The sequence below is a fragment of the Hyla sarda genome, chromosome 2 (genome assembly GCF_029499605.1).
Source record: "Hyla sarda isolate aHylSar1 chromosome 2, aHylSar1.hap1, whole genome shotgun sequence".
In the NCBI taxonomy this organism is placed as follows: domain Eukaryota; kingdom Metazoa; phylum Chordata; class Amphibia; order Anura; family Hylidae; genus Hyla; species Hyla sarda.
This window is the reverse complement of record NC_079190.1, coordinates 310,179,080-310,201,516: the sequence shown is the minus strand read 5'-3', so window position 1 is coordinate 310,201,516 and position 22,437 is coordinate 310,179,080. Positions and strand designations below refer to the sequence as shown.

The 22,437-nt window shown below is 40.9% G+C and overlaps 1 protein-coding gene across 1 annotated transcript in view; it reads left to right on the top strand.

Moving 5' to 3' along the window:
• Positions 1 to 22,437, top strand: part of SCUBE3 (signal peptide, CUB domain and EGF like domain containing 3) — a 1,482,089-nt gene that overhangs the window by 284,627 nt on the left and 1,175,025 nt on the right. Inside the window, exon 4 of the mRNA XM_056557668.1 lies at positions 12,087 to 12,332. Within this exon, the coding sequence (XP_056413643.1) occupies positions 12,203 to 12,332 (130 nt within the window). The 5' untranslated portion in view covers positions 12,087 to 12,202. The remainder of the gene's footprint in view (positions 1 to 12,086; positions 12,333 to 22,437) is intronic.

Below are 22,437 nucleotides of genomic sequence, written 5' to 3'. Positions count from 1 at the left end.
AGCATTTTAGAGTAAAAAAAATTTAATTTTTCTATTTACGGCCCACTGTTCAAAAAACCTGTGAGGTATACGTACTCACTGTACCCCTTGTTACCTTCCTTGAGGGGTGCAGTTTCAAAATTGGGGTCACTTGCTGTTTTTTTTTTTTAGATTTTACATCAGAACCTTAACCATTGCAGTTCAAATCACCACTTTAGGCCTCAAATCTCATCGGTGTTGTCTCACTCCTAAGCCCTGTTTTGCACCCGCATAGTGCTTTTCCCCCTTATATGGAGTATTTTCTTATTCTGGAGAAATTGGGCTACAAATTTTGTGGAGAGTTTTTTTGTCTTACTACTTGTAAAACTAAAACCAACAATTCAGTCCTAAAAATCAATTATTTCACTTTTACGGACCACTGTTAAAAAACCTGTGAGGTGTAAGTACTCACTGTAACCCTTCAAATGTTCCTGGAGGGGTCTAGTTTCCAAAATGGTGTCACATGTGGGGGGTTTCTGCTGTTCTGGCACCATGGGAGGTTTGTAAATGCACATGGCTGACAAATGATGTTAAAAGAGCAATAAACAACAAAAAAATTGCCTTCAAAAAATACAAATCTGATGGGTCAGCTATAACATTTAAACAGTACAAAGAGCTTAATAAAATCTGCAAAAATTTAATAAAAACAGCAAAAATTCAAAATGAGAGACAGGTGGCCAAAGAAAGCAAAACTAATCCTAAATATTTTTTTAGATATATAAATGCAAAAAAAACAAGGACAGAGCATGTAATGATAATAATAATAATCATAATGGGGAGGTTGTCACGGGTGATCAAGAGAAGGCGGAGCTACTGAATGGGTTCTTTAGTTCTGTTTATACTAAGGAAGGAGGAGCTGACATTGGACAGGTCAGTGCTGGTAACACATCATGTAATGTACTGAACTGGCTTAATGTAGAGATGGTAAAAGGTAAGTTAAGTAATTTAAATGTAAGCAAATCTCCAGGACCTGATGGACTACACCCAAGAGTTCTTAGGCTGGGTCCACACTACGTTTTGTCCCATACGGGAGCGCATACGGCAGGGGGGAGCTAAAAGCTTGCGCTCCCGTATGTGACCGTATGCGCTCCCGTATGTCATTCATTTCAATGAGCCGACCGGAGTGAAACGTTCGGTCCGGTCGGCTCATTTTTGCGCCGTATGCGCTTTTACAACCGGACCTAAAACCGTGGTTGACCACAGTTTTAGGTCCGGTTGTAAAAGCGCATACGGCGCAAAAATGAGCCGACCGGACCGAACGTTTCACTCCGGTCGGCTCATTGAAATGAATGACATACGGGAGCGCATACGGTCACATACGGGAGCGCGAGGTTTTAGCTCCCCCCTGCCGTATGCGCTCCCGTATGGGACAAAACGTAGTGTGGACCCAGCCTCAGAGAGGTAAGTTCAGTAATATCTGTACCCCTGTTCATGATATTTAGAGATTCACCGGTGTCTGATATTGTACCAAGGGACTGGCGCAAGGCGAATGTGATGCCAATCTTCAAAAGGGCTTCCCCAGGAAACTATAGACCGGTAAGTTTAACGTGCATTGTGGGTAAATTGTTTGAAGGACTTATAAGGGATTACATACAGGAATACATAGGGGATAATTGTATTATAAGTGATAGCCAGCATGGGTTTACTAAGGATAGAAGTTGTCAAACCAATCTAATTTGCTTTTATGAAGAGCTGAGCCTTGACAGAGGAATGGCTGTGGATATAGTGTTTCTGGATTTTGCTAAAGTGTTTGATACTGTCCCTCATAGACGTCTGACAGGTAAGTTAAGGTCTTTGGGTTTGGAAATTTTAGTTTGTAACTGGATTGAACACTGGCTCATGGATCATACCCAGAGAGTGGTGGTCAATGATTAGTGGTGTACCCCAAGGTTCTGTACTGGGACCGCTGTTGTTTAATTTATTTATCAATGATATAGAGGATGGCATTAACAGCTCTTTTTCTATCTTTGCAGATGACACCAAGCTTTGTAGCATGGTACAGTCTATAGAGGAGGTGTATAGGTTACAAGATGACGATAGACTAAGTGTCTGGGCATCCACTTGGCAAATGAGGTTCAATGTGGATAAATATAAAGTTATGCATCTGGGTACTAATAACCTGCATGCATCGTATGTCTTAGAGGGGATTAAACTGGCAGAGTCACTGGTAGAGAAGGACCTGGGTGTACTTGTAGATTACAAACTACAGAATAGCATGCAATGTCAGGCTGCTGCTTCCAAGGCCGGCAGGATATTGTCATGTATCAAAAGAGGCATTGACTCGAGGGACAGGAACATCATACTCCCCCTTTATAAAGCATTGGTACGGCCTCACCTGGAATATGCAGTTTTGGGCACCAGTCCATAAAAGGGACACTGTGGAGATGGAAAGGGTGTAGAGAAGCGCGACTATACTAATATGGGGCATGGAATATCTTAGCTATGAGGAGCGATTAAAGGAGTTACAATTGTTTAGTCTTGAGAAGAGACGTTTAAGGGGGGATATGATAAATGTATATAAGTATATTAACCCCTTAAGTACTCAGCCCATTTTGGCCTTAAGGACTCAGACAATTTAATTTTTACGTTTTCATTTTTTCCTCCTCGCCTTCTAAAAATCATAACTCTTTTATATTTTCATCCACAGACTAGTATGAGGGCTTGTTTTTTGCGCGACCAGTTGTCCTTTGTAATGACATCACTCATTATATCATAAAATGTTTGGCGCAACCAAAAAACACTATTTTTGTGGGGAAATTAAAACGAAAAACGCAATTTTGCTAATTTTGGAAGGTTTTGTTTTCACGTCGTACAATTTATGGTAAAAATGACATATGTTCTTTATTCTGAGGGTCAATACGATTAAAATGATACCCATTATTATATACTTTTATATTATTGTTGCGCTTAAAAAAAATCACAAACTTTTTAACCAAATTAGTACGTTTATAATGCCTTTATTTTGATGACCTCTAACTTTTTTATTTTTCCGTATAAGTGGCGGTATGGGGGCTCATTTTTTTGTGCCATGATCTGTACTTTTTTTTGATACCACATTTGCATATAAAAATTTTTTTATACATTTATTATAATTTTTTTTTAATAAAATGTATTAAAAAAGTAGGAATTTTGGACTTTTTTTTATTTTTTTTCGTTCACGCCGTTCACCGTACGGGATCATTGACATTTTATTTTAATAGTTCGGACATTTACGCACGCGGCGATACCAAATATGTTTATAAAAAATGTTTTACGCTTTTTGGGGGTAAAATAGGAAAAAACTGACGTTTTACTTTTTTATTGGGGGAGGGGATTTTTCACTTTTTTTTTACTTTTACTTTTACATTTTTTTACATTTTTTTTTACACTTGAATAGTCCCCATAGGGGACTATTCATAGCAATACCATGATTGCTAATACTGATCTGTTCTATGTATAGGACATAGAACAGATCAGTATTATCGGTCATCTCCTGCTCTGGTCTGCTCGATCACAGACCAGAGCAGGAGACGCCGGGAGCCGCACGGAGGAAGGAGAGGGGACCTCCGTGCGGCGTTATGAATGATCGGATCCCCGCAGCAGCGCTGCGGGCGATCCGATCGTTCATTTAAATGGCGAACTGCCGCAGATGCCGGGATCTGTATTGATCCCGGCACCTGAGGGGTTAATGGCGGACGCCCGCGAGATCGCGGGCGTCGGCCATTGCTGGCGGGTCCCTGACTGCGATCAGCAGCCGGGATCAGCCGCGCATGACACGGGCATCGCTCCGATGCCCGCGGTTATGCTTAGGACGTAAATGTACGTCCTGGTGCGTTAAGTACCACCTCACCAGGACGTACATTTACGTCCTGCGTCCTTAAGGGGTTAATGGCCCATACAAAAAATATGGAGAAAAACTGTTCCAGGTTAAACCCCCCCAAAGGACGAGGGGGCACTACCTCCGTCTGGAGAAGAAAAAGTTTAGTCTCAAGGGGCGACACGCCTTCTTTACCATGAGAACTGTGAACTTATGGAACCTCAAGAACTGGTCACAGCAGGAAAAATTAACAGCTTTAAAACAGCATTAGATACATTCCTGGAACAAAATAACATTAATGCTTATGAAGAAATATAAAATCCCATCCCTTCCCCAATATCGCGCCACACCCCACCCTTCAATTCCCTGGTTGAACTCGATGGACATATGTCTTTTTTCGACCGTACTAACTATGTAACTATGTAATTATGTAACATAGCCCCTGACTTCAATTTCAGCAAAATTCTCTTTCCAAATATCCAATGGCGCTCCATCTGTTCTGAGACCTGCAGTGCGCCAGCAGAGCACTTAACGTCCACATATGGGGAATTTTCTTAATCGGGAGAAATTGGGCTTCAAATTTCGGGGTCCATTTTCTACTATTACACCATGTGAAAATGAAAAATTTGGGGTAACACCATCATTTTAGTGTTAAAAATCTAATTTTCCATTTTCACATCCAACTTCAACGTAAAGTTGTCAAATACCTGTGGGGTGTTAAGGCTCACTATACCCCTTGTTATGTTCCTTGAGGTGTGTAGTTTCCAAAATAGTATGCCACGTGTTTGTTTGTTTTTTTGCTGTTCTGGCACCATGGGGGCTTCCTAAATGCAACATGGCCCCCAAAAACCATGACAGCAAAATTCGCTTTAAAAAATCCCACAGTTGCTCTTTCCCTCTTGAGCCATGTTGTGAGCCCGCAGAGCACTTTATGTCAACATATGAGGTATTTCCATACTCAAGAGAAATTGGGCTACAAATTTTGGGGGGCTTTTTCTCCTAATACCACTTTTAAAAATGAAAAAAAAATGGGGTTACAAGAACATGTTAGTGTAAAAAATGCAGATTATGATTTTTCTCCTCCACATTGCTGCTATTCTTGTGAAACACCTAAAGGGTTAACAAACTTTCTGAATGTCCTTTTGAATACTTTTAGGGGTGTAGTTTCTATAATGGGGTCATATATGGGGTATTTCTCACAGAAACACTCCTCAAATCCACTTCAAACTTAACTGGTCCCTGAAAAATTCAGATTTTGAAATTTTCATGAAAATTTTGAAAATTGCTGCTATACTTTGAAGCCCTCTAATTTTTTTCAAAAAGTAAACATATGTCTATTTTATGATGCCAACATATAGTAGACATATTGTATTTGTGAATCAATATAAAATGTATTTGGAATATCAATTTTCCTTTCAAGCAGAGAGTTTCAAAGTTAGAAAAATGCTAAATTTTCACGACATTTTGGGATTTTTCACCAAGAAAGGATGCAAGTAACGATGAAAATTTGGCACTCTGTTAAAGTAGAATATGTCACGAAAAACAATCTCAGAATCAGAATAATCGGTAAAAGCATCCCAGAGTTATTAATGCTTACAGCAACCTCCAAATACTCCCAAGGGACTTGAATAGGCGCAGAAAGGATGAGGAGTAATAGATGTATAGATGATAGCATTTATTTGCAGAACAACGCGTTTCGACGCCAGGACGGGCGTCTTTCTGAACTTGAGAAAGACGCCCGTCCTGGCGTCGAAACGCGTTGTTCTGCAAATAAATGCTATCATCTATACATCTATTACTCCTCATCCTTTCTGCGCCTATTGAAGTCCCTTGGGAGTATTTGGAGGTTGCTGTAACCATTACACCTATGTGGTGGCGGGACTGGCTGCATTTTGGAAACTCTCAACAGTGTTGTGCCTGGTACACAACCTACCGGATAAGCGCTTCCAGTAAACTACTGTGAAATTCAACTTGCCCGGTTAATGCACTATGGAGCGTTTCTTTTTCTTTTGTATTTGTCTAGAGTTATTAATGCATAAAGTGACAGTGGTCAGAATTGCAAAAAAGGGCTGAGTCCTTAAGGTGAAAATAGGCTGAGTCCCTAAGGGGTTAATGAGGCATCAAAAGTCACACTTGATAAAATTGCCATACCTTAAGGTGACTATAAGGCGCTCCACTGGAGAAATGCATTTGCGGCAATGGGTGTCCTGGCGCTGGATCTTCGATGATACCCTCTGGAGCAGCTCTTGGAAACTGGCCAACGACATCCGCAGGTAGTCGGTAAACTTGTCAGGATGACACCGCAGCTCCTCAAAGAAGGTAACATATACTCCACGTGTTGGACGGGCTGATGTTATAGTATGGATCCACAAACGCCGTCACCGTTCTCGATGCTCCTCTTCCAGCTGTTCGCGTCGCTGGATCCTCCGCTGAAGGACATCAAACCTGAAATAAAGATGTGCAGTAAACATTGTAAAATTCTAAAATAAAAGGTCTGGTAACAGAAGAATACAGTGGCAGCAACTCTCTTCCTCACAGACTGAATTCCTCTTCTTCTTGATCACTCTTATACCCTTTCCCTGGTCTTGGAATAGTAGGAGGAGTTAAATCTGGGAAGAAGGTTATGCAGGGGTTAACAAAAAAGATGACAAAAAACGGATGCTAACATATTAAAACGGGTTTAAAACGGGTGCAAATGGATATAAAATAGGAGTTTTCAACCGTTAAAGAAAACGGGTTACTTAGACCCGTTTGCACTAATTTGTAATCCGTTTGCACCCATCGGTAACCCGTTTTTATTATGATCCGTTATTTTACTTGAAAGGGTAAATATTGGGACGGGTACCAACGGCTGTGTGAACCTAGCCTAACATGGAACCTACCAGGGGGTCCTCTGATAACTTTTAATGAAAAACTGTCTGTAACCTTAGTATCTAAAAATACAGCTGACTATATTGAAAACAAAGCTGAACTACACATCTAGCTCTCTTTATGTTAACAGTATAAAAAGGAAGCAATATAGGTTTCTGTTTCTTTGCACTGAAATTATTATTGACTTCTTTTGGGGGAAGTGGAAATAGTTAAAGGGGGCACAGGATTAAGCCTTCACATAATATGTCATCAATATAATCTGTGGCTTGTCAGGATACTCTCGCTTTGTTTGGTAGCTTGGTAAGTAAAAATGACCAGTTCATCTCCAGACACATTCTTTTCTGCATAAATGACGTGGGCATGGTAGTATGCTTTTGTAATTTGTTCTATATAGTTATAAGAAAAATGTAGTTAAGGAAATGCTGTCATATTTCATAGAAGAAAAGCTTTTAACTCATATTTAACCCCCTATCACTTAGGAAATCAGTTAGTGTCACAATGAAAGATAAAGGGTTGTCAGCAAACCTTAAATGCACATGTTTTAAAGCAAATATGTACCTGATTCATGCAATGGACCATTTTATGAACAGTTAGGTTAAGTTTCTACTTGTATTTTTTCCTGCATTTTTTGGTTTGAAAAAAAAAACACGCTTTAAAAAACGCCAGTGCAATTTCCTGCGTCTGGTGTTTTTTCTGGCATTTTTGTGCATTTTTGGCCCCTTTGGCGTTTTTTTTTTATGGTACCTGAAATTTGAATTCATTTTTAATAAAGTGGGTGGGTGTGTTTCACTTTTCTTTCTCTCTTTTTTGACATTTTTTTTAGGTAGTACTACTACTCCCTGCATGGAACAGACTGTCCCATGATGGGAGTAGTAGTACCTGTACTAAAAGACATATTGCTCAATGCGATCGTCCAGCAGAGATGTGGAGCGGCTCTATACAGCGCTCGCATCTCTGTACTATACTCCATCCGGCCAGTGATGTGAATAGAACATCACTCATTCATATCATTGGCCGGAGTATAGTGCAGAGATGCGAGCGCTGTATAGAGCCGCTCAACATCTCTGCAATAGAAAGGATGATCACAGCTGATGTCAGGAGTAACACCCTCTGTGATCTTTCCTTAACTGAAGGTACTACTACTCCCATCATGGTAGTCCCTGCAGTTAAGGAAATATCACAGCGGATGTCACTCCTGACACCCGCTGTGATCCTCCTGTATAACGTATAGATGCGGTCGGCTGCTCTTCTATAGTCCGCTGCACTGACGTGTATATACAGCTATTCATATTTCCCACAGTGAGTTGTGATTGGCTGGAACCATCTGGCAGGGGACCATAGACGAGAGGCCAGCCGCATCTATACATTATACAGAAGGATCACAATGGAACACAGGGCGATCTGTCAATTAGTACATCTCACATCATGGAACAGTAGTAGTTCCTCCTAAAAAAGAATAAAAAATGAAAAACACACACACTACATTTTTATTATAGTCGACTATATTTTTAGTTCCCTGCCCACCCACATAAATTGATCCCTGTTTAAAAATGTATACAAATTTTGTTATAAAAAAGAAAAATTTCATTAAATACAAATTTTTTCATCACTACTGTATCTTTAGAATTTTTTTTTTTTAATGGTACCCTACGAAATTTCATTAAAAAGGTATCTCTTTATTGGATCGATAAAGTCAAAAAGAGAATAAAAAACGCCAAAAAAACACCAAAGTTAAAACCTACATGGCGTTTTTTACTCCCATAGACTTCTATTGGAGAAAAACACCGTGATTTCAGGGAAAAAAACGCCAGTGGCTCAACATGCCAAAGAATGCCAAACTGAAAAATGCAAAGTGGAAAAATAATTTAGCAATTTCTTACAGCTAGCATCTGACCGCAGCGTTTTTTGGCCGAAAAAACGCCATGTGGCAGAATTGGCGTTTTTCTTGGCATCCCCCCCCCCCCCCACAAAAAAAAACAAGTTGAAACTTAGCCTTACCCTGCTCAGTCATACATTTTGTTATTTCAAGTCATTTATAATTTCCTCTACATCATTTTGTACCTTGTGTAATTGCTCTCTATCCCTGTGCCCTTAGTATGACTTGTTCTAATGTAATCCAGTTTTACTAATATTTAATCAAGCCAAGAAAACAAGTAATTAGAATCAGCTGCAGAATTAGTCCTTCCTCCTTCTTCTCATGACCTTTGACCCCTGTTCGTGGTAGATCTCCCTTCAGTAAGTTGTTACGCTGTACTATATAAATCGCTAGAGGTAAACATTTTTTAACTTTTTCTAGTTTTCCATAAAAACATTTTCTCTTAAACTTTTGATCAACGTTTTTACCCTTCATTCACTGTAATACTGCTGCCCTTAAACTATTGCCCTATTCTGAAATAACATAAATATCAGGAAAAAAATAGCTTTTTGTTAGCAATAGAACTACACAACACGAATATGTCACTTTTTTTTATTCTTTTAGCTCAAGGTCATATAAAGGTCTCTTCATTTCCATTTTTTTTATTTAATCAAGCTAAAGGCAGAACCAGTTTTGACATGACAGGTAAACTTTGGCAAATATTCAATGGTAAACATAACTTGAAAAGGTTTTTGCTGGGGTGGTGGGGTGGTTTGAAAGAGACATAGCTAAATATGTAGTAGAAAGATCACTGAAATAAACATTATCTATAGCAGGGGTACTCAACTGGTGGACCACCGCCCAGATCCAGACCACGGCTACCAGTCATCCAGACCTCCGGCCGGATCTCCCCTTATTCATTTGCAAAACATGTCAGGTCACTGCACTTGTAGTTAGAGCAGTGTCAGGACAGCGGGAGCACTGCTGCAGCGCAACAATTAGCAACGAGTCTGGGGTTAAAATCTCTGCCTATAAGGAGCGCTGGGGGAGCAGCGCTGACCGTGCTATACATTATGTGGCCACAGCAGGTCCATTACCTTCATCCCCAGCACGGGCTCTTTAAAAATCTGTGCAGGGCCGGACAGTACAGGGACAGCTGGGAGCAGACATGCATGTCTGCTCCAAGCCCCTGACAGGTCCCTGTGTCTGACCCCGCAGATCACCGGCAGTGCACACAGGAGAACAGAAACAGCACCCTTCGCGCTACCTCACATTTTACCAGCGGCACTGGAGGGTGAGTGTACCAGCTGGGGGAGGAGTGAGAGGACCGAGGGGAGAGGTGAGGAGAGGTTAGGCATGGTGTCCCCTGCATGGATGGAAGGATGGGGAATGTGTGTGTGAGGAGACCATGGATGGATGGATGAATGGGTTGGGGGGATGAGAAGATGGATGGATTGATGAATGGGTTGGGGGGGGTGAGAAGACTGTAGATGGATGGGGAGGTGAGGAGACTGTGGATGGATGGTGAGAGGGGGGAGGAGACCCGTGCATGGATGGAAGGATGGGTGTGTGTGTGTGGGGAGACTGTGAATGGATGGATGGCTGGGGACACCAGGTAACTGTGGATGGATGGATGGGGGCGAGGTGACTGTGGATGGATGGATGGATGGGGGCGAGGTGACTGTGGATGGATGAATAGGGGCGAGATGACTGTGGATTAATGGATTGATGGATGGGGCGAGGTGACTGTGGATGGATGGATGGGGGGTGCGAGGTGACTGTGGATGGATGGATGGGGGGGCGAGGTGACTGTGGGTGGATGGGGGACCAGGTGACTGTGGATTGATGGATGTGGGCGAGGTGACTGTGGAAGGATGGGGGGCGAGATGACTAGATGGATGGATGGGGGGGAGGTGACTGTGGATGGATGGATGGGGGCGAGGTGGCTGTGGATGGATGGAGTGCGAGAGGACTGTGGATGGATGGATGGGGGGTGAGGTGACTGTGGATGGATGGATAGATGGATGTGCGGGGGAGGTGACTGAGGATGCATAAGGGGGCGAGGTGACTATGGATGAGGGGATGTGTATATGTATGTAGGATGTGTTAAGAGAAACAACAAGCAATGTCCAGCTTACCCACAACTCCCCGCTGCGTCTCGGACTGGTGAAGAGCACAGTATAGCAAAAGAAGAGATTGTCCAGCACAAGAACATGCAATCTATAACAATTTATTATTATATTGTATAATTTCTATTATATTCAGGGGGTACAGTTTGTGGCAGAATTATTTTCCGGTGTACAGTGTGTGGCAGTTATATACCAGAGGTACAGTGTGTGGCATTATTATATTCAGAGGGTACAGGGTGTGTTATATTCAGGGGCACAGTGAGTGGTAGTTTTAATTCAGGGGAACAGTGAGTGGTAGTAATATACCAGGGGCCCAGTGTGTGGCATTATTATATTCAGAGGGTACATTGTGTGGCAGTATTATATTCAGGGGTACAGTGTGTGGTAGTATTGTATTCAGAGGGTTCAGTGTGCGGCAGTATTATATTCAGAGAGTGCTGTGTGTGGAAGTATTATATTCAAAGGGTACAGTATGCGGCAGTATTATATTCAGGGGTACAGTGTGTGGTTTCAGGTCATACATCCTCTACACTTCAGTTGCTCGTTTGGCACTGAGGCCGCCATTTGTGAACCAGGCCTTAGCATTCAGCTCAGACCTTCACCGGATGGCAGACCTGGATAAGCGGACCTACTAAAAAGTTGAGTATGACTGATCAATAGTATATAACTCATACCAGAACAGTGGCAAGCTCTTATCCACTAAGAAGAAAGTAATATAGGGATGCCTTTAACTGAAATGTGAAAAGGTCACTAAACACTGACCACTCATAATATAAAAGATCGTTATTAGTGCTAGAATTCATATCATGACAAAAATTTGCTTTCTGTACAGTTCCCAAATATCACCAGAAACAGGTCATCTATAAAAAAAATAAAAATAAAAAGGAAGAATGTATAGGAGGAGTATACCTCCCTCCTTTCCCCCTCTCCTCTTGCCCCCCCCTCTCCCTTTTTCCTTCCCTCCTTTCCTTCCCTCCTTCTACACTCTCCTTACTCCTCTCTAGCAGGAACCTTTGTGTGTTGCAGCTGGTGAGGGGGAGGTTTCACTCTATCTTTTCAGTGTACAGACTTTTTACCAGCAACATTTCTACCCTTCTTATTACCCTACAGATCTTTTTTTAATCTCATTTTTGTGAGTAGAATGGGGATGTGGAAATCTACAGCACCTTTATTTTAATCAGCTTTTTTTTTTACATTTGTTTTAATTTTTCCAGCACCAAAATAATGTGTAATTTTTTTAGAGCGATTTTTGTCACCTTGAGAATCATAGCTAAGATGTCTAGAAATTTTAATCTGTATTCGGTGCAGTTAAACCATATCAGGTGTCATCTATAGTAAATTAATACCTAGGTTGCTGTCATTGAGCAATATGACATAGCAGGGTTTCTTTACTAAAAATATAATCTTTCTTTAATAGGTTGCATGGAAAATGAATAGCTCCTCTGGAAGAATATGCTTGACAACTTAACAGAAGAAAGTTGTGCACTACTGAGCATTCCTATTTGACATTTTTGTGTTATAAGATAGCCAAATATGGCAAAGATTATATACTGGCAAAGATTATGCAGACCGTTTGCCTGGGGTATACCTTGGGGTAAGGTATACTTTTTATTTTTGCTCCTTTCTCACACCGGCCACATCTGTTTCAGCACAAGCATCCATGGTAAGAGAAACTCTTCCTGCTATATCACTGCATTTTGTAGAATGTAGTTTAGAGAAAAAATTATCTTAAATGGCAGTTTTTTTTGCAAATGTATGAAATGTTTATCAGTTGGATAAGTACATTATTTATGGAAGCGTTAACATGGTTCAGTCTGCTTCTTCTTTAAACTGCTTTTTTTTTTTAATAATGTACCTAAAATAAACCCTTAAACAGAGATAACTCTGTAAATAGGGTGATCGACTTGCTCTAAACCATTTTACAGAGAGTATCAAGTACAGGATTACTGACCCGGGTTAGAATATTTAACTGTTTACTCTGTGTATAGCGGTGCTCAGCTTTATACAGTTTAAGCTGTGTATAGTATTGCTGATGTACTGTAGAATATTTAATAGAGTTTACACTGTGTATAAGGTTACTAACTCGCTGACAGACATCTTGCATAGTTTATTTTTTATATAGGGTTACTGACTTGATCTAGACCATTTAACAAAGATTACTCTGTCTTTATTGTTATGACTTGCTCTAGACCATCTAACAGATTTTTCTCTGTATAAAGGGTTACTGACTTGCTCTAGACTATTTTAGATCATTAGTAAAGATAACCCCTTTAGTTCAATTTAAGAAAGTTAAACAGTTTATGCTATTTGTACATACCTTCATGACTACATAATATTAAAATCTAGCATATCTAGTTTAAACCTTATTATTGCCATTACAACATCCATTTGGGCTATAACATCAAGGACAGGCATTTATCAAGCGATTTAGTTAATCTTTCTTTACTAAAAATGTCGCAAAAATTTTGCACCAGCGACTACGCGATTTTTCGTGCGACATTTTGACTGGAAAGCGAGAAAAGCAAGTTTTCAAAAACTTAACTTTGAAGTAATAATTTTAAAATGGACTACAGGTAGTCAGGTATTTATTAACTGCGACAGTCGCAACTGCGCAAAAAAAGTCGCAACAAGGTTAAAAATTGACTAAATTTACTCCAGCTCAAACATGGAGCAGAAAAAGCTACTACCATAGTAAAAAAGAAGAAATTGCTTACGTGAAAGAAAATTATCAACAGGCTGAAACCAGTTGATAAATAGGTCACACATAAGCAAAAAAAAAGGAAAGAAAAAAGTACTAAAAAAAGGAATACATAAGCAAACATTGATAAATGTCCCTACTGAGAAGTCTGCTTAGATCACAGTAATGTGAAACAGCATATGAGATAATCCATTAATTTGCCATTTAACTATATAACCTCTGTTTGCAATTAGTGTCAAAAGATATATTTATTGAAATCAAGGAAACGGTACAGAGAAGTACATTGCAATCTTAGTTAAACAGTATAAAAATACATACAACTAGTTTTGAACCTGATGTAGTCTCATCGTAGACAACAACCGGCAAAAATGCCAACCAACTGGGGCCAGTATCAGTGGACCCGGGGAGGGACGGGGGGTAGGTAAGGATGTTTTCAATTAGTCATGAAAATTGAATTAGAAGTAACAGATATAATGACATTTATATTCATTTAACCCCGTAACGACGAAGGACGTAAATGTACGTCCTGGTGACGTGGTACTTAACGCCCCAGGATGTACATTTACGTCCTAAGCATAACCACGGATCATGCATGGCAGGTCCCGTCTGTTGATCGCAGCCAGGGACCCACCGGTAATGGCGGACATCCGCAATCCCACGGATGTCCGCCATTAACCCCTCAGATGCCGTGATCAATACAGATCACGGCATCTGCAGCATCGCGGTCACTTAAATGGATGATCGCCCGCAGCGCTGCCGCGGCAATCCGATCATCCAGCATGGCAGACGGAGGTCCCCTCACCTGGCTCCGTTGCCTTCTGCTCTGATCTGCCTTCCCGCACACCAGAGCAGATGACTGATAACACTGATCAGTGCTATGTCCTATACATAGCACTGAACAGCATTAGCAATCAAATGATTGTTATAAATAGTCCCCTATGGGGACTATTAAAGTGTAAAAATAAAAGTATAAAAAGTAAAAAAAGAAAGTAAAAAAAATTTGAAAAAACCCCTCCCCCAATAAAAACGTAAATTGTCCCATTTTCCAAATTTCACCCCAAATAAGTGTTAAAAAAATATTTTATATACATATTTGGTATCGCCGCGTGCGTAAATATCGGATCTATTAAAATAAAATGTTAATGATACCGTAAGGTGAATGGCTTCAACGTTAAAAAAAAAGTCCAAAAAGGCTGCTTTTTTATAACATTTTATTCCCCAAAAAATTAATAAAAAATGTATTAAAAGTTTTATATAAGCAAATATGGTATCAATAAAAATTAAAGATCACTGCGCAAAAAATGAGCCCTCATACCGCCACTTATACAGAAAAATGAAAAAGTTATAGGTCTTCAAAATAGGGGGATCTTAAACGTACTAATTTGGTTAAAAAGTATGTGATTTTTTTAAGCGCAACAGTAATAGAAAAGTATGTTATCATGGGTATCATTTTAATTGTATTGACCCAAAGAATAAATAACATGTAATTTTTACCGTAAATTGTACGGCGTGAAAATGAAACCTTCCAAAACCTTCCAAAATTGCGTTTTTCTTTTTAATTTCCCCACACAAATAGTATTTTTTTGGTTGCGCCATACATTTTATGGTAAAGTGAGTGATGGCATTACAACGGACAACTGGTCGCGCAAAAAACAAGCCCTCATACTAGTCTGTGGATGAAAATATAAAAGAGTTATGATTTTTTGAAGGCGAGGAGGAAAAAACGAAAACGTAAAAATAAAATTGTCTGCGTCCTTAAGGCCCAAATGGGCTGCGTCCTTAAGGGGTTAAGTATCCTGTGTCTATCTTATCATACAACACGTTGTCATAACAAACAGAAACTACAGTAGACCCTAATGATATTAATAGCATCCTTTGTAACTTAACAGCATTCAAGCTCACTATTCTTACAGACACAAACTCAGTGTCATTAGGATTTATGCATTATGTTCTACACTACTGTGTGTTGCAATTCAATGCCAAGTAATCTAGGCATCCAGGTTCTCCTGTTTGTTCATTTTTGGGCTTGTGAACAGATTTTCTTTTTTATATTTGTTCTGACCTTTGAATTAGATGTTTATAAGGCCAGAACTAGCCAATAATGTGTTTTCTTGCTGCTGTTATGAGGCCTCCTGTTATTTTTTGACATTTTTTAGCTATGACTGTTGATGTTTGGTGGGGTGCGGTAAATCTCAGCAGAAGTTTTCAGGGCTGAGGATGGCAGTCTGGGATGGTGGGGGCTACAGAATAAGATCTTAGCTTGTATAAATGCCTTTATACATTGCATAATTAAAAACAGCAGCTAGGAAATGACCATGAAGTACAAAGTTAAGACATTTATGCAAGACATGCTTATTACCAACTTACATCTGATATCATTCCACGAAGGACATGGTATCATTATACAGTATAATATACCTCATTTGGTTGACATATCTATCTGTCTATAATAATTTATTAAACCAGTTAATAATTAACCTGTTTCTTATTATTGTTAGTGCTACCATTGTAATCCATATATTTTTTGTTACTCTTATAGTGCCAACATATTTTGTATAGAGGTTGCAGTTCCTTACATTAGTGCTAGTCCTCAGTGGGAGTCATAAGAAAAATAGAAATTTTCCTATCTCAAATACACACTTATTAGGCCTAATTTCATAGAAAGTCAATTAATTTGTAACAATAAACATACAAAGTAATGCCTATGTCGACCTTGTTTGGACACCATGGTTGCAAGACGACAACAGTGCTAACCATAGAGTCTGAGGACACCATAGAGCACACTCCCCCTGTTCACCAAGGGTACAAACTGGCCAACTTTGGTACAAATAGTAGAATAAAAAGACCAATAAAAAGTACAGCTTATCCCACAAAGATTAAACCCTCACTGAATGAAATGGGACGAAAAATAAAAAAGTTATGTCTGTTGGAAAATGAATGGCAGAAAAAGAATTTTGCTCAGAAAAGGAAAAAGAACATAGAAAGCTATATAAAAGGGGTATTGCCATGATCGTACTGACGATTAAATATAACATCACTTTTATCGCACAATGTACAAAAATAATAATAAAATATAATTTAAAAAAACACCAGACTTTCCAGTTTTTCACAATATTTTGGAGTTTTTTTTTTTTACAAAAGATGCTGCATGTATCAACAAAAATGCACCACTGTTATAAAGTACAATATGTTACTAAAAAACTATCTCATAATCGCTCCGCTCAGAAAAAGCGTTCTAAAGTTCTAAAGTTATTACTATTTAAAGAGACCAAGTCAAATAAAATAAAAAAGATCCTAGTTATTAAAGTAAAAAATGGGTCCGTCCTTAAAGGGTAGCTCCCACCATCCTATTTATTATTTTTTTTTTTGCAATAGGAAAAAGAAGCGGAGCACTCACCAGACCTTGAATGCAGGTTGACTTTATTGACCAAAACGATCAAAGGCACATCGGGGGGGGGGGGGGGGGTGTACAGACAGGGGAGTGTAGCTTAGAGATGCAGGGGTATCCTCTCGGTGACGGACCGTTGCGCGCCGAAGCGCGCAATGGTCCGTCACCGAGAGGATACCCCCGCGTCTCTAAGCTACACTCCCCTGTCTGTACACACACACACACACCCTCCCCCCCCCCCCCCCCCCCGATGTGCCTTTGATCGCTTCGGTCAATAAAGTCAACCTGCATTCAAGGTCTGGTGAGTGCTCCGCTTCTTTTTCCTATTGGATACTTAAAAATTTATATCAGGTAAGTATATTGTCAAATAACATATTACTAAAAAGTTCATATTTTACAATATTTTGAGTATATTCATATATAAATCATACATCCCACTTGTATTTCATCTAAATTAAACCCAACATAATAAGTGTAATTTCGTACAGTAACTGTATCAGATTTCTGTATTTATAAAATGATCCATAAGGGACCATGGTACATCATAATAAGAAATGGATATTACACTTGATATATGACCCGGTGATTCTAATGATATGAAATGAATTGTAAAATTGTAATCCTGTAGACATGTCTATTTTTTCCGCAGAGTATATATTGAAATGCATTGTTTATAGATCGGACATTTACGCACGCTGGGATGCCACATGTTTATTTTTATTCACACAGTTTTTTTTATGGGAAAAGGGGGTGATTCAAACTTTTATTAGGGAAGGGGATAAATTATCACTATTAACTTTTTTTTTTACTTTTTTTTTTTTTTGCAATGTTGTAGCTCCCATAGGGGGCTATAACAATGCACACACTGATCTTTTACATTGATCAATGGTTTCTCATAGGAAACCATTGATCAATTATTCTGCCGCTTGACTGCTCATTCCTGGATCTCAGGCACTGAGCAGTCATTCGGCGATCGGACACCTGGAGGCAGGTAAGGGGACCCTCCTCGTGTCCTACAGCTGTGCGAGATACCGCTATTTCACTGAGGCAGTCCTGAACAGCCCCCTGAGCTAACCGTCAGCACTTGAGTTTGACTTTAGACGTGGTGATCAACTTTGAACGCTGTGTCTAAAGGGTTAATAGTGCACTGCACCACAATCAGTGCCGTGTGCTATTAGCCACGGGTCCAGGCCTCTAACAGGCAGGGCCCGCCCCGCTATGACGCGGGGCCACGCGTTATCGAAAGGGAGTGGGCAAAGGGCGAACAGGTACGCCCTTCGTCCCCAACAGGTTAAACTCCATTTTGTGCAGTCCAGGGGATCTAAAATGGCGGCTACATGTGTGAGGACATGCGGCAAGGAACTCTGGGAAGTTGAGAGTAGGCGGGATCACCCTGAATCACATGTGGCATGCAGCCTATCAGTAGCCAGCCCTGTGATGTCAAAGCCTTATATATTCGACAGCCATCACTGCAGACAGGCATTACTGGGATTTTTCCTGAGAAAGCAGACAGTGCCTGTCTGTGTGTTACTGAGAAAAAAGATCTTTACAGGGGTGAATCAATTCACCTGAAGCCCACATCACTGCAGACAGGCAGATAGACATGGATAGTAGAGAGAGAGAGAGTGCACGTGATGTTGCAACTGTACTGGGGTGTATTACTCTAAAGCTAATAGGGGCCAGTTAGTGTGAGCACTAAAAGACCAAGTCACCTGCTTTTAACACCTAATTAAGGTGTAACCGCACTGAGGCGTATTTTCCTATCTTAAGTGTAATATATACGCACTCAGCGCTTTTACGTTTTTTTTCCTGTTAAACTCATAGGGGCCAGTTATTGTTAAAGGCTATACATACCTACACCTGCTTTTAATGCTTAATTCAGGTGTAACCATACTGAGGCATATTTTCCTATCCTCAGTGTAACATATACACACTCAGCGCTTTTATTTTTTTTCCTGTTAAACTTGTAACGCCGGCCGTGAGCGCTCTTTGCTCATTTCCCCACTACCAGCGGGGCTGAGATTCGCATCGCGGGACGCGCCCGAATGGGAATCTCTGCCTGTCACTCACCTTCCTCAGCTTCCGTCTCTCCGTGTCCCTGTAGCGCATGCCCACGCCTCCTAGGGCGCATGCACTGGAACTCTTACTCTTAAAGAGCCAGTGCTTAATTAATCAAGGTGTCTACACCTGCACCCAGTCCTTAAATTTCAGCTCCTCCCTTGGTTCCCTGCTGGATCTTTGGTTGTCTATTGCCATTGTGAAAGTCCTGTGTTCCTGTTTACCGGTTCCTTGCTACCTACCCTTCACCTGTGTTACCTGCCCAGACCTTCTGCCATCTGGTCATGTCCTGCTGGTCACCTTCTGTGCCACGTCATCTCCCAGCTACCTGTGCCAGGGGTAGCGACCTGGGTGCCGCGTGCCACCTGCCGCTGCAAGACCATCCTGCAGCGGGCTCTGGTGAAAACCAGTGGCATCTTAGACTCCGCTCCCTGGCACGGCTCATGTCATCTTCTACACAGGCCAAGAGGATCCACCACCTGCCGTGACCCGTTACAAAACTTATAGGAGCCAGTTATTGTTAAAGGCCATAAATACCTATACACCTGCTTTTAATGCCTAATTCAGGTGTAACTATACTAGGGTGTATTTTCCTGTAATAAGTGTAATATATACACACTAGACTTGTGCACTAGAAAAAATTTTGTTTAGTTTCATTTAATTTTTTCGTTTTGGAAAAAATTTTCGGTTCGATAATATTTTCAGTTTTGATTTTTTGTTCGGTCTTATTTTTCGGATACATTCGGTATTCGGGTACATTCGGTAAAACTTTATATTCTTTTTTGTACCTTAGCGATCCTCAAAAATTATGGAGATACCTTTTTTATAAAAATTTCGTAGGGTACCATAAAAAAATAATAATAAAAGAGATACAGTAGTGATGGAAACAATTGTAACTAACGAAATGTATCTTTTTTTATTATGAAATGTTTATTCATTTTTAAACAGGGATCAATTTATGTGAGCGGGTAAAGCACTAAAAATGTAGCCGACAATAATAAAAAATGTAGTGTGTGCGTTTTTTTCACTTTTTTACATTTTTTAAGTAGAACTACTACTCCCAGCATGGAACACACTGTTCCATGATGGGAGTAGTAGTTACCTGTACTAATTGACAGATCGCCGGGGTCCCTTGCGATCCTCTTGTATAATGTAAAGATGCAGCGGCTGCTCTTCTATGGTACCCTGCACTCACGTATACATACACATATTCATATTTCCCGCAGAGCTGTGATTGGCCAGATGGTTCCAGCCAATCACAGCTCTCTGTGACAAATAGGAATATGTGTATATATACGGCCATGCAGGGGACCATAGGAGAGCGGCCGCCGCATCCATACATTATACAGGAGCATCACAGCGGGTGTCAGGAGTGATACCCGCAGTGATTTTTCCTTTACTACGAGTACTACTACTCCCAACATGGAGTACACTCTGCTCCATGCTGTAGTACCTGCATTAATAGACAGATCGCAGCGGGTGTCAGAAGTTACACTCGCTGCGATATGTCTATTAATGCAGGTACTACAGCTCCCAGCATGGAGCAGAGTGTGCTCCATGTTGGGAGTATTAGTACCTGCAGTAAGGGACAGATCCCAGGGATGCCACTCCTTCTGACACCCGCTGCGACGTCCTTATGTGAATGTCGGGATCAGCTGTACCCAAGGCTACAGAGCCGGGAGAACAGCTGACGCTGAGCCGTAGGTATACATCGTATATCTATTGCCCAGTGAGCCTGCAATATGTATACAGTATACACATTGCTGGCTCACTTAACCCCTTGCTGAGCTGGGCGCTATGCGCAAGCCCAGCAAGGAAAGAGTTAACTTACACTGCTGGACAGTGTAGGTTAAATCTTTGGGCGGTATACACTATATACAGCTATCTATATGTAAATGTAGTGTGTGCGTTTTTTTCACTTTTTTACATTTTTTAAGTAGAACTACTACTCCCAGCATGGAACACACTGTTTTTCCCAGCCCTCGTTAACCATTTTATTAAAAGAAAAATAAAAATCCGCCGTAATCCATCGAATCCGCAGTAATCCTCTGCATACACGGATCTGAAACAAGAAGAAAAAAAACACCAAAAATTGGTTATGACATTTTTGGCGCTGTCCGCTGGGGAGAGACAGATGCAATGTCTGGTGCTGGCGCTGTCCGCTGTCCGCTGGGGAGAGACAGATGCAATGTCTACCCAAGCAGGGAGCCACCAATTGGTGCAAAACTACAACTCCCAGCATGCCCAGACAGCCTTTGGCTGTCTGGGCATGCTGGGAGTTGTAGTTTAGCAACAGCTGGAGTCTCCCTGTCTGGGTAGACACTGCCAGAAGGGTCTGTTCACATTATACAAAATGGACAATGTGAACAGAGCTTCAGATTAACTAGCGTTGTTCCCTTCTGTAGCTCCACACGGACCTGCCCGGTACTCGAGAGAAGTAAGCGGACTTCGTCTTCTGTATACACTATATACAGCTATCTATAGATCACTGTAGCTCCACACGGACCTGCCCGGTACTCGAGAGAAGTAAGCGGACTTCGTCTTCTGTATACACTATATACAGCTATCTATAGATCACTGTATATAGTGTATACCGCCCAAAGGGTTAACCTACACTGTCCAGCAGTGTATGTTAACTCTTTCCTTGCTGGGCTTGCGCATAGGGCCCAGCTCAGCAAGTGGTTAAGTGAGCCAGCAATGTGTATACTGTATACACATTGCAGGCTCACTGTAAGTTCTTGCTGGGCAGTAGATATACGATGTATACCTACGGCTCAGCGTCAGCTGTTCTCCCGACTCTGTAGCCTTGAGAACAGCTGATCCCGACATTCACATAAGGAGGGTGCAGTGGGTGTCAGGAGGAGTGACATCCGCTGGGATCTGTCCCTTACTGCAGGTACTAATACTCCCAACTGACACTCGCTGCGATCTGTCTATTAATGCAGGTACTGCAGCTCCCAGCATGGAGCAGAGTGTACTCCATGTTGGGAGTAGTAGTACTTGTAGTAAAGGAAAGATCACTGCGGGAATCACTCCTGACACCCGCTGTGATGCTCCTGTATAATGTATGGATGCGGCGGCCGCTCTCCTATGGTCCCCTGCACGGCCGTATATATACACATATTCCTATTTGTCACAGAGAGCTGTGATTGGCTGGAACCATCTGGCCAATCACAGCTCTGCGGGAAATATGAATATTGTGTATATATACGTGAGTGCAGGGGACCATAGAAGAGCTGCCGCCGCATCTATACGTTGTACAAGAGGATCGCAAGGGACCCCGGCGATCTGTCAATTAGTACAGATAACTACTACTCCTGTAAAAAAAAAAAAGTGAAAAACACGCACACACTACATTTTTATTATTGTCGGCCACATTTTTAGTGCTTTACCCGCTCACATAAATTGATCCCTGTTTAAAAATTAATAAACATTTCATAATAAAAAATATACATTTCATTAGATACAATTGTTTCCAGCACTACTGTATCTTTTATTATTTTTTTGTTATTAGAATTAATTCTTTACGTTCGTTTACGGATAACGAATGTATTCGTTATTTACCGCATGCATTCGGTAAATAACGAATGCATTCGTTACTTTGCTATTCGTATTATCGTGGCT